We start from the raw sequence: 12,486 nt of genomic DNA, 5'->3' as shown, positions 1-12,486 counted from the left end.
ACACCTGGTATCTACCACTTGCTTATTGAGAAGAATAATATGTGATTCATCTTCATACCTCTGGAACTATGACAATAGACCATAGATTTAGAGCTGGAAGGAACCTCCATGGTTATATAGTTCAACTCCTTATTTTATAAATAAGAGAAGTCCAGAGAGCAGGTACTGTCTTAATGAAAGTTACATTGATAGTAAGTACTAATCCAGATGTGTACTGCTATGAAGTACCTGAATTTCATGAAATAGAATAATAGACTGACAGGTAAAAAGTAACTCAGAAATACAGTTCAAGACTTTCATCTTATAAGTGAGGAAATTGAAACTCAGAGATTAAGTGACTTGTCCAAGATGACACATAAAAAATGGCCATTGAAATTCAAACCCAGAGGAGCTGATTCCACTTTTATCACCCTTTCCACTGTACTGCACCGCTTCCATAGGGAGCAACCAACATTTTCAAAAAAGTGAAAAATGAACTTTGCAAACCAAAGAAACAGCCAAATTTACACATTTTCAAGAGAAATGTATTCATCTTTCAATGATTACAGAATCATAATAGTTGTCTTGATTCAAGTTCTGATGTCTTTCATTATTGTTTTTCTTTACATTATTATAGTTATTGTGTATATTGTTGTTCTGGTTCTTTACTTCATTTTGTATTAGGTCACATCAATCTTTTCAAATCTCTCTAAATTCTTAGGAGGCAGCTAGGTGGTGCAGTGCTAGAGCACCAGCCCTGGATTCAGGAGGACCTGAGCTCAAATCGGCCTCAGACACATAACGCTTACTAGCTGTGTGACCCTGGGCAAGTCACTTAACCCCATTGCCTAAACCCCCCAAAAAACAAAACAAAACAAAAAAAACCCTCTAAATTCTTTATATTTACAATTTCTTATGGTGCAATAGTATTGCATTGCCTTACTATGACACAATTTATTTATTTATTCTCCAATCAGTGAACACTCATTTTGCTTCAATTTTTTTTGCTATTAGAAAAAATTACTACTATAAATATTTTTGTTTGTGAGACTTTTCTTTCTGTCTTTGACCACATTGCAGTATAGGCCTAGTAGTGGGTCAAAGGATTTGAACAATATACCTACTTTTGTACATACATCCACTTAATTTTGACAGTATACTCCATTTGACATTCTGACTTAAGAATGAAAATAATCTTCAGATGAACAAGCAATATGATTTAAAAAAAATTGACCATACTATGGAAGGAAATGTAATGCTTTATTAATTCCTAAATAGTTCATATTTGGCTTGAGAATTTGTATTTTTGCATAGGTTTGAATTGTGAGAGTGTCCAATGTTCCCAAAATTCACTTCAAGCTCATTGCCAACTGGATTTGGCAAGATCTGGGTGGGTCTGTTTTTTCATTCTGCCATCTGATCAATTCCTTCTCATTATACACGCAAGATTCTCAGCCTAATGGTAGATTTACCCTCTCTTAGACTTTATTTGACTCAAATTAAGTGGTTAAGTAACTGAATTTTAAAGGTATTTATGCACGCAGCGTAGACAGAAAAGACTGTGATGTCAACAAAGCTCTAATTAAGCACATTAGTTGTTAGGACTAGCTAGATGGTACCATGAATCAAACATTGGTCCTGGAGTCAGAGAGACCAGAGTTAAAATCTTCCTTAGACTCCTATTACCTATTTGACCTGGACAAGTCACTTAACTGCTCTCTGCCTCGGTTTCCTCATCTGTGAAATGATAATAGCACCCACCTCTGTGGTCATTGTGGGGATGAAATGAAATAATATTTGTAAAGTACTTTTGCAAGTCTTAAAGTGCTATATAAATGATAGCTCATCGAGTACTTAGGCAAAGAAAGAGTTATTTGTCCTTTGCAAGGATTTGCAAAGAAATAAATTTAAAACAGCATTTGCCAAGGAAAATTTGCCTAAGCACTGAATATTGACTTTTACTATATTAAAAGTAAGTTATCTTTATTTTGATTTTCTCTTAATAAAATTACTGTTGTATGTATTAAATTGTGGAATATAGAGTTCAAATATTATTTATTTTAAAATAATTTTCTCTTATCCATTACTAAAGGTAAATGAGTTCCAACTGATTTTTTTTGTTGAACTTTAATATGAATTTATTTATTTTTAGTTTTCACCATTTACTTCCACAAGATCTTGAGTTCCAAATTTTCACCCCATCTCACCCCTCCCCCACTCCAAGATGGCATGCATTCTGAATACCCCTTCCCCTAGTCTGCCCTCTCTTCTGTCTCTCCCCTTCCTCTTATCCCCTTTCCCTTCTATTTTCCTGTAGATTTCTGTACCCCATTTCCTATATCTCTTATTTTCCAGTTGCATGTGAAAACATTTTTTTTTAAACACGTATTTTTAAAACTTTGGGTTCCAAATTTTCTCCCTCCCTCCCTCCCCACCCACCCTCATTGAAAAGGCAAGCAACTCAATATAGGTCATATATGTGCAGTTATGCAAAACACTTCCTTAGTAGACATGTTGTGAAAAACTAACTCTATTTCCCTTAATCCTATCCTGCCCCCTCATTTATTCTATTCTTTCTTTTGACTCTGTCCCTCCTCAGAAGTATTTGCTTCTGATTATGCCCTTTTCCCAATCTGCCCTCCTCTCTATCATACCCCTGCTACCTTGTCCCCTTCTCCCCTATTTTCCTGTAGGGTAAGCAGATTTCCATACCCAATGGTGTGTATGTTATTCCTCTTAAGCCAAATCCTATGAGAATAAGATTCACTCATTTCCTCTCACCTTCCCCTGTTTCCCCTCCACTGTAAGAAGCTTTTCTTTTCTGTTTTCTGTGAGATAATTTACCCCATTCTACCTCTCCCTTTCTTCTTCTCTGAATATAATCCTCTCTCATCCCTTAATTTTATGCTCCAGATATGACCCCTTAATCTTCAACTCACCCTGTGCCCTCTATGTATGTATGTATGTATGTATGTATGTATGTATGTATGTATCTATCTATCTATCTATCTATCTATCTATCTATCTATCTATCTATCTATACAAACATATAATTTTTTCTCTCCAACTACCCTCATACTGAAAAAGGTCTCATGAGTTATAAATATCATCTTTCCATGCAGGAATGTAAACAGTTCAACCTTAATAAGTCTCTTATGATTTCTCTTTCCTGTTTACCTCTTCATGTTCCACGTGAGTCTTGTATTTGAAAGTCAAATTTTCTATTCAGCTCTGGTCTTTTCATCAAGAATGCTTGAAAGTCCTCTATTTCACTGAATGACCATTTTTTCCCCTGAAGGATTATACTCAGTTTTGCTGGGTAGGTGATTCTTGGTTGTAATCCTATCTCCTTTGCCCTCTGGAATATTATATTCCATGCCTGTGGTCCTTTAATGTAGAAGCTGCTAAATCTTGTGTTATCCTGATTGTGTTTCCACAGTACTTGAATTGTTTCCTTCTGGCAGCTTGTAATATTTTCTCCTTGACCTGGGAACTCTGGAATTTGGCTACAATATTCCTAGGAGTTTTCCTTTGGGGATCTCTTTCAGGAGAGATTGGTGGATTCTTTCAATTTCTATTTTGCCCTCTGGTTCTAAAATATCAGGGCAGTTTTCCTTGATAATTTCTTGAAAGATGATGTCTAGGCTCTTTTTTTTGATCATGGCTTTCAGATAGTCCAATAATTTTTAAATTCTCTCTCCTGGATCTATTTTCCAGGTCAGTTGTTTTTCCAATGAGATATTTCACATTGTTTCTAATTTTTCATTCTTTTGGATTTGTTTTACAGTGTCTTGATTTCTCATAAAGTCACTAGTTTCCAATTGCTCTATTCTAATTTTTAAGGAAGTATTTTCTTCAGTAATCTTTTGGACTTCCTTTTCCATTTGGCCAATTTTTCTTTTTAGGGCATTCTTCTCCTCATTGGCTTTTTGGACCTCTTTTGCCATTTGGGTTAGGCTATTTTTTAAGGTGTTATTTTCTTCAGTATTTTTTTGGGTCTCCTTTAGCAAGCTGTTGACTTGTTTTTCATGATTTTCTTGCATCACTCTCATTTCTCTTCCCAGTTTTTTCTACTTCTTACTTGCTTCTCAAAATCCCTTTTGAGCTCTTCCAAGGCCTGGGACTGATTCATATTTTTCTTGGAGGCTTTGGATGTAGGAGCTTTGACTTTGTTGTCTTCTGGTTGTATGTTTTGATCTTCTTTTTCACCAAAGTAAGATAATATAGTCTGACTCTTTTTGCACTGCTTGCTCATGATTCCGGCCAATTACTTGAGTTTTAAACTCTTTGTTAAGGTAAGAGTCTGCTTCCAATGTGGAGAATGTACTGTCCCAAGCTTCGGGGGTTTGTACAGCTGTTTTCAGAGATACTTGTAAGGACCTGTAAATTTTCAGTTCTTCCAAGGTGGTATGATAAGGGTCGAGGTGTTTGCTCCTTTCCTGGCCTGTGCTCCTGCTCTATGAGTGACCACAAACAGTCTTTTCTGTCTTGGAACAGTGAGAAGAATTTCCTCTTCCCAGCCCCTACAAGCTCCACCATGCCAGTGCTCTTCCTAGCCCCAGGACCCCCACCCAGAACTGTGACCCTGATGCAAGCAAGGGTAAAGCAAGAGATTCCTGCCTCAGCACTGGCAAAGAGATCCCTGTAACCCTTCTCTGATCAGGCACCCAATTCCCCCTCAGTCTGTGGGCCAGAAGCTCAGGAGGCAGCTGCCACCCTGGGGCCACACTTGGAAAGGGGAGGGGGTGGGGGCGTTGCTGAGACCTAGCTTCTCTCTCACCGCAGAAACAGACTTTTCCCACTGACCTTCTAAGCTGTCCCTGGCGTTCGTGGGTTGAGAGGTCTGGAAACTGCCACAGCTGTGCACAATTTAGTCCTCTGAGGTCTGCTCCAGGTTCACTGTGGCCTGCGTGCCCATGCCGAACTACGCTCCTCTCACAGCCCGGCACGATATGCCTTTCTGATCAACCATCCAGGCTGTCTTGGGCTGGAAATTTGTTTCACTCTGTCTTTTTGTGGGTTCTGCTGTTTTGGAATTTGTTTAGAGCCTTTTTTTATAGGTATTTGGAGGGGTTTGGGGGAGAGCTCAAGCAAGTCACTGCTTTCACTCCACTATCTTGACTCCACCATGAGAATACTACTGTTGAGAGGCACATAGTATAGTTTCAAGCCCTGTTTCTCACAGATATGTGACCCTGGATAAATTACTTATTCCCTCAATTTTCAAGAGAATTCCCTATGACTGTAAGTTGTTAAAAAGGTGTGGAACTTTGCTAACAGAGGAAATTCGTCAGTGGGATCTCTCCTTACCAGTTCTAGTCCCTTTTCCTAGTATTCCCATTATCTTATAATGTTGCTTTTATCTAAATTTTGAACATAAAATTTTAATATCATGTTCATATTCTGGCTACATCATCATATTTAATCAACTTTTCAGATTGTTAAAAAAAAGTACAACCTACCAATCAAACAAAATCTCAATAAAATTTGCTAGTTGATGTGAATAATTACTCAACCCTAACCTATAGTCTCTTTAATGCAGCTAGATGATTCAGTAGATAGAGGACCAGGCCAGGAATCAGGAAGAATCATCTTCCTGAGTTCAAGTCTGGCCTCAGACAGTAATGCTGGGCAAGTCACTTAACCCTGTTTACCTCAATTTCTTCATTTATAAAATGAGACGGAGAAGGCAAACCACTCCAGTATATTTGCCAAGAAAACCCCAAATGGGGACACAAAGAGTCAGACATGACTGAGAAACGACTTACCAACAGCATAGTCTCTTTGTGCCTTAATTTATTTGAGTTGGATGTCTCTATTGACAAAATAAGCCAAATTATTTTCATAGTATCCACTAAAATCTTTTGAAGGAGCATGGCATGGTAGAAAAAATGTAATTTTAGAGTCAAAGGACATGGATGTGTATCCTGCCTCTCTTGCTTTCTACCCTTGTAACCTTAGGGAACAACTTCTGTATTATTTGGTTTATATTTATTCTGTATATGTTTATATAGTGAGGTAGTGTGGAATAGTGGATAGATTCAAGCCTCTTCAAGCCGAGAAGATTTCCAGTCCCACCTATGATGCGTACTGGCTTTATAACTCTGGGAAAACTACTTAATGTCTTAGTGCTGTAGTCAATTTTTTAAAATTGTAAATTGTAGGAAGACCTGCTTTGGTTGACATAGAAGGAGTTTCCTTACCTGGGAGTTCCCAAATACCAGTGAAATCACAGTTCTGGTCCCTATTCCTATCTGTGTACTTATATTTGAAATGCTATCTCCCCTAATGGGATTTAAACTCCTTTAGAGTAGGGATTTTAATTATTTTTATCTTTTTATTCTTAAGCATGTAGCACAGTATCTGGACTATCGCAGGTGTTGATGGTTTCATAGACCCAGAGCTAGAAGGGACCATAGCTGTTTAGTCTAAACTTCCCATTTTAGAGATGAGGAAACTGAGGCCCAGGAATGTTAATGTGCCCAATGTCATATAGGTAGTAAGCTTAAGAAGCCTTTAACTATAGAGCCAGTGTTCTTTTCATTTAATTACATTGCCTTCCTTTTACAATGCTGCTTAATAAGTTCTTGCTGATTGATTAATTGACTCTAACTCATTCCAGAACTCCATCTGATTTCTCATGCTGTCCTTCTGATCACTAATGAGCCATGTAATAATATGTCCCAGAATTTTCCAAGGAATTGTTAGCATTTATCTTGTAGATTTTATTCTCTTCCTTCTCCACCCCCCCCATATTAAGCCATTATTTTGTTTTCTTCAGGATTGCAGAACTTGCTCCAATTCTCTAAGATCTTTCAGAGCTCAAGGACAATTGCTCTATAGTCACATTCAGTAGTTCCTTCAGTAATTTGGGTTGTAGTTCACTTGACCTAGTGACTTGAACTTAACCAAAACAGGTAGATGCTTTCTCAATACTTCCTCTACTAATTTGGAGTGTACTTCTTTGTATTAGTCATTGTTGTTTTCTTTTTTCCAGCCTAAATTTTATTCTCCTTGGTAGAGAAAACAGAAACAAAGTAAGAATTAAGCATCTTTGACTTATCTCTATCATCTTTATTATCATCCAATAAAGCATCCAATATAGTTCAATGCCTTAAAAAAAAGTCCCCTTCTACAAAAAACAACAATGGTATTTATCCAGGCTTAACTCATTTTAAAGATCACACTCCTGATTTTTGTCTTCCAGGCTCTGACTTACTTCTTTAAAAAAATAGAATTTTATCTTTCCAATTATATGTAAGATAGTTCTCAACATTTTTAGTAAGGTTTTGAGTTCTAAATTTTTTCTCCCTCTGTCCCCCACTCCCTCCCTGAGATGGCAAACAATCTGATATAGATTATACATGTACAATCATGTTAAATATATTTCCACATTAGCCTGGCTTACTTTTGTATTAATTTTCCATGACTTGCCTCTCTTTTGTGTTTTATACTTGTTTTTGAAAAACTGTGATTGTTGATAAGTTTCCTGTGTATCCATATAGATTTTTGAAATAGACTCCTCTTCTCTTGTTCAGTGGAATTGCTTCTCTTTGTGCTTATAGATTTTTTTTTTTAAAGATATTCCTAACCTTCCCTCTTGGACTGACTTTTCCTGTGGAATTTCAGGACATAAATTTCTACCTATCTTTTCTCTGAACTTTTAGAAATCTGTTCTTCCCAAATCTGGAATGCGTTTAAGTTATGCCTGGATTTTTTTCTCCTTAATAGTTATGAAGCTAAGACAAAGTGGTCATTTCCTTCTGTAGTTCCTACCCGTTTCTTAGCAATCACTTCATTCTACTATAGTTCCTGTTAATTCTTTAACCTTTTGAATTATGAGGTTATCATTAAATTTAGGCAAGGAATAATTAATTGCTTTACTTTGAGCCAAGAGAAAACTCTAACAGTTATCCATATAATTCAAGTCACCACTATTATCTTATGCCTTAGAGCCCATTTTAATATGTTTAGCAAAATTTTCTTATATTCCTTTTTTCTTTGTTCAAGTGGGCTGTAGTATCCATCACTCTTCAAAGACAATATTGTATTTGTTTCTACTCCTTGCGATATTTATCCCATTGCTTTCCACTCTAGTTTTCCTTAGTTTTAAAAAAAATTCTTCATTTAATGTATCTTCTTAATATACAAAGGTATTACATCATCATTCCTTTTATCTAAAAAATTTCTTTGTAATTCAGAACCATATACCAGCGTTGGATCTAATACTATTATGTCTTTGTGATAAGTATGAGATCACTTATTTTTCCTTATGTTGGGCTGCTTTTAACCTTTAATTTAACGATTTATTTGTAGCCTTCAGAAGTGGGTTTTCTTGCCAATTCTCATTTAAGATTCTTTTATCTTGCAAGTATTTAATGTCTTTACTGATATTCTGATCTCATATACTCCCTGCTCAAGTCTTCCATTCTTCAGTCTGAACATCATCAGTTTCTTTAATTCACTCTCTGTGATACACCTTCCCCTTCTCTGGCCATCCCAGTTGCCTTTGTCCTTATTTGCTCTAGCTTGCTAATGTTTTTTCTTAAATAGCGTACCCAGAATTGAACATAATATACCCAACATATTAGCTACCCTATATCTAAGGTGATGGCTATTCCTCCTTGCTTTGTGTCACCTGTAAACATAAATAACAGACAAACTTTTCATATGGAAGAGGAAATAGTTTCATTATTTTCCAGCTGTTTGAGTTTAAGTGAACTCACTTTGATTGAACAGCTTTTTTCAAAGAAAAAAAGAGTTAAGAGACTGAAAATGAACTTCTTTTAAAAATCAAATGTTAAACTCATTTCATTAAATATCTCTGGCTCTTTATTTTATGTTAATATATTTTTCTATTGTTCAATTTGAAGTAGATTTCAATTCAAGTCTTCCAAGCAGAAAGAAATTTAAATTATAAGCATGAACTTCAAATTATTATTAAAAATAAAATATCAAAGGTTATTTCAGGCAGGTAAAAAATCTTTGGCTCCTTGCTTTATGCATTTGATAAATAATGGGTAAGTTACCATGACCTAGCTATAGCTACATGTATAGAGAATAAAGAGATTAAGAAAGAAAAAATGGATTTCAAATGCCATTTCCAAATATAATTGAAAATATACTAACAAGTTATTCATATGGATTCTTTACGTATTTAAATTACACTTTCAACAGGTATTGATTAAGTTGTGGAAACATGAATGTAAACGGGTTATTGCTGATCGGTTCACTGTATCAGAGGATGTGAACTGGTTTGATTCAACTTTAGCAAACTTGGTGGAGGAGAAGTTTGGTGAAGAAAAGAAGCTTTTGGTGGATTGTGGAGTTGATTCTTACTTTGTTGATTTCTTAAGGGATCCACCTGAAGCTACAGGTAATTCTAAAAATTCTAAGCAAATAATGAAAAAGTCTCCCCCCCCCCAATATTGTTGAAGAATGGAGATATATGTCAGCAGTTTCCATTTGTATGTAATAAATATTATGAAGGTATTTTGAAGATAAATTATGAATAACATCCTTATTAATTTCAATAAATTTTTAGTTGTACAGATGGAAGTGAAAATTATCCAATAGGAAATTAGGAATTTGTTAGTGTGGAAGGTAAGCATTGAGGCAGTGCTTAAATAATTAAAATGAGAAACAAATAAAAAGGGAAGACTACAATTATAGGACAAAGGAGAGAATGGTTATAAGTAGGAGGAGAGTGTTGAAATAGAAGTTGTTGTGAAAGTAATTCCACAATAGTGTGGTTGAGTGGTTTTTCTAAACAGATATTTTGTATTTTCCTTGTGGAAAAAGTAATGAGGTAATTGTTTTTCTCTTGTATGATTTTAAATGGGTTTACTTTGCCTCCTCCAGGCAGAAGCAATTCAAGATACACAGAATGAACTTCAATTTATTTTTTTCAATTAGAAGGAAAATATAGCTTGTTATACATGCCATTTATATCTTTAGAATGGTTGGAGATGACAGGCAGTCTTTAGCTGATGTAGCAATATTATGTGTAGTTATCGAAAGTTTTTGAATTACCATTTAAAAAAGGAGGTTTAATGCAGCATAAGCATTTGGAGATATCCTCCCACAAAAAGGAACTGACAGCTTTTATTTGAAATTAGGAGAAAAGAAAGTTCTATAATGGCAAAGGCATTTTGTGAGGCAGAATACTTCATTTAATTTCCTCTAATTCCAACCAAAAAAATTAACCAAAATTTAATAAGGAGAAAACTTAACATGATATCCATTATGTTTACTTCCAAATACATAGCCTTTTCTGTTTTTAAGGAATGCTATTTCTTCTTCTTTGTGACAGTGCTGGATTTTAATATTTATGAACCATTAAACAATCTAACAACATGAAGACTATTATAAAGGGCTCCATAAATGAGTCATTTTTTTTTAACATTTAAAAGAAAGATTGGAAAAAACACTTCTCTTGCTAAAATAACACCTTTTTTACCTTCACCATATGAAAATTATTATATTGTTATATATGAGTAGGGTGGATTGAAAGGTGGTGAAATTTTTTCTTTTTAAATGGTAGAAATTTTAAGATGTTTAGAAAGCCATTCATTGTGGTAGCTCCCAGTGAATTTGCATGTCCTTAAATGGCTTATTCAATACAATTATAGTAATTTTTCCTCTTAGAAATTAGGTTTCAGTAGTTTTTTACATAAACACATGATGTTAAATATTTAGAAAATGTATAATGTGTACTGAAGAATTATTTAAACATAAAATATGTATTTTGCTTATGAATATTAAAATTGTTTTTCTGTATTAGGTGAAGACTCAGAAGAAACTAATGTCAACATGCCCAAAATTTATGAGCCAATTGAATCTTTTAATCAACTGAGAGATCGCTTAAATACATTTTTACAAATATACAATGAAAGCATCCGTGGAGTTGGCATGGACATGGTGTTTTTTGCAGATGCCATGATTCATTTAGTTAAGGTACCTAGTGTATTGCTAACAGTGCCTTGTGGAAGTGACAGAGAGTTCGTTCCCCACCAGAATATTTGTTCTCTCTTAACTTTCATCTCTTAGGAGAAAAATTAAATTCAAAATTAAAATCAATTCCAATTTAATTTTTAAACTTGATTTGACATATTGCACCTATAGGTTTGAAATAATAACATATACTTCATATGTGAGAGATATTAATGGCAGTCAGCGTTGCTATCATGCTTCTAGCTCAATGTTTTTGTTATGTAGAATGAAGATGATTGGCATTTGAGTTCAAAGCTTGGTCAAAAAGACTTCTTATTGAACTATGGAGTCTGAATGCAGATGGAAGCAGACTATTTGCTCTCCTTTTCCTTTGTTGTTTTGTTTCATTGTTTTACTCTTATAGTTCCTCCCATTAGTTCTAATTGTTCTTCACATCATGACTAATTGGAAAATATGCTTAATTTGAATATATAAATAGAGCTTATATCAGATTGCACCCCATCTTGGGGGGAGAGGAGTGGGAAGGGGAAAAAATTTAAAACTCAAAATATTATGGAAATTAATGTTGAAAACTAAAAATAAATTATCAAGAAAAAAAGGCTTCTTATTATGATGTTCTGAAAAACCATACATAATGTAACTGAATACAAACAAATTTAAACTAAATGACAATTCAGTTACATGTGTAATTTTCTTTCCTATCATCAAATGTTTCTTTTTGGTATTTATTTTTAGGACAGGCAAGTCTCCATCATCTGGAAACACATAGCTCATATTATTGTTTCTTTATTATTCTACTTATTCACAGGGCAAAAAAAAATATGACTTTTACTTTATTGCCTTTTTGGATCCTTTCACTCTGTTGACTTCTATTTTTCTTATATTTGGCACCCTAGAAGGCACTCTTTTGAAAGGCTTCATATTTCAACTCAGGCTTAAAAAATTTATCAAGCCTTTATGGGTAACTACCATGGACAAGATTCTATTTCAGGTGTGATGGAAAATATGAAGATGAATATTTTCCCTGTCTTTAAGGATCTTATATAGAGGAGATAAGCTATGTACAGAAATATGATATAAGGGAAAATATACTAACTGTTAAAGATGAGGTACAAGGAAAATGCTATGAGAGTAAAGCAAAGAAAGAAATTATTTCTAGTTGGAAGACCTCAGGATTTCCTGTCCTCTCTTACCCATTTTATCCTCCTTTCTCCTGAGCTGTTTTTTTTTTTTTAACCTTCAAAGAGAGCTCTGACTTTTTCAGATGGCAGAATAGGAGGTTACTCTAGTACGGGATTCACTACCCTTTCTTCATAGTCTTTACATGATTCTTCTCTTTTTTCTTTTCTTTTCTTTTCTTTTTTTTACAGTTTACTATGAATTTAATGAACACCAAAAAATAGTGAATATTTTAAAATAGGCCAGAAAAAGAGTATTGCCTGTGAAAGCATAAATCTCTTCCATCCAGCTTTTCTAGGGAAAAGTTTCCTAGACTTTCTATTTTTTTGACATATTATTCTAGATTTTTATTGATGTCATTCTTTTTAAAAATAA

The 12,486-nt window shown here is 34.6% G+C and overlaps 1 protein-coding gene across 3 annotated transcripts in view; it reads left to right on the top strand.

The window, feature by feature from the left end:
* Positions 1–12,486, top strand: part of DNAH5 (dynein axonemal heavy chain 5) — a 383,566-nt gene that overhangs the window by 243,386 nt on the left and 127,694 nt on the right. For all 3 annotated transcript variants that reach the window (XM_021008643.2, XM_021008644.2, XM_021008641.2), the window contains exons 51-52: positions 9,157–9,355; positions 10,763–10,935. In XM_021008643.2, the coding sequence (XP_020864302.1) occupies positions 9,157–9,355; positions 10,763–10,935 (372 nt within the window). The remainder of the gene's footprint in view (positions 1–9,156; positions 9,356–10,762; positions 10,936–12,486) is intronic.

Source organism: Phascolarctos cinereus, unplaced genomic scaffold, assembly GCF_003287225.1.
Source record: "Phascolarctos cinereus isolate Bilbo 61053 unplaced genomic scaffold, phaCin_HiC Scaffold_4;HRSCAF=312, whole genome shotgun sequence".
NCBI classification, from domain to species: domain Eukaryota; kingdom Metazoa; phylum Chordata; class Mammalia; order Diprotodontia; family Phascolarctidae; genus Phascolarctos; species Phascolarctos cinereus.
This window is presented reverse-complemented; position numbering and strand designations above follow the sequence as displayed.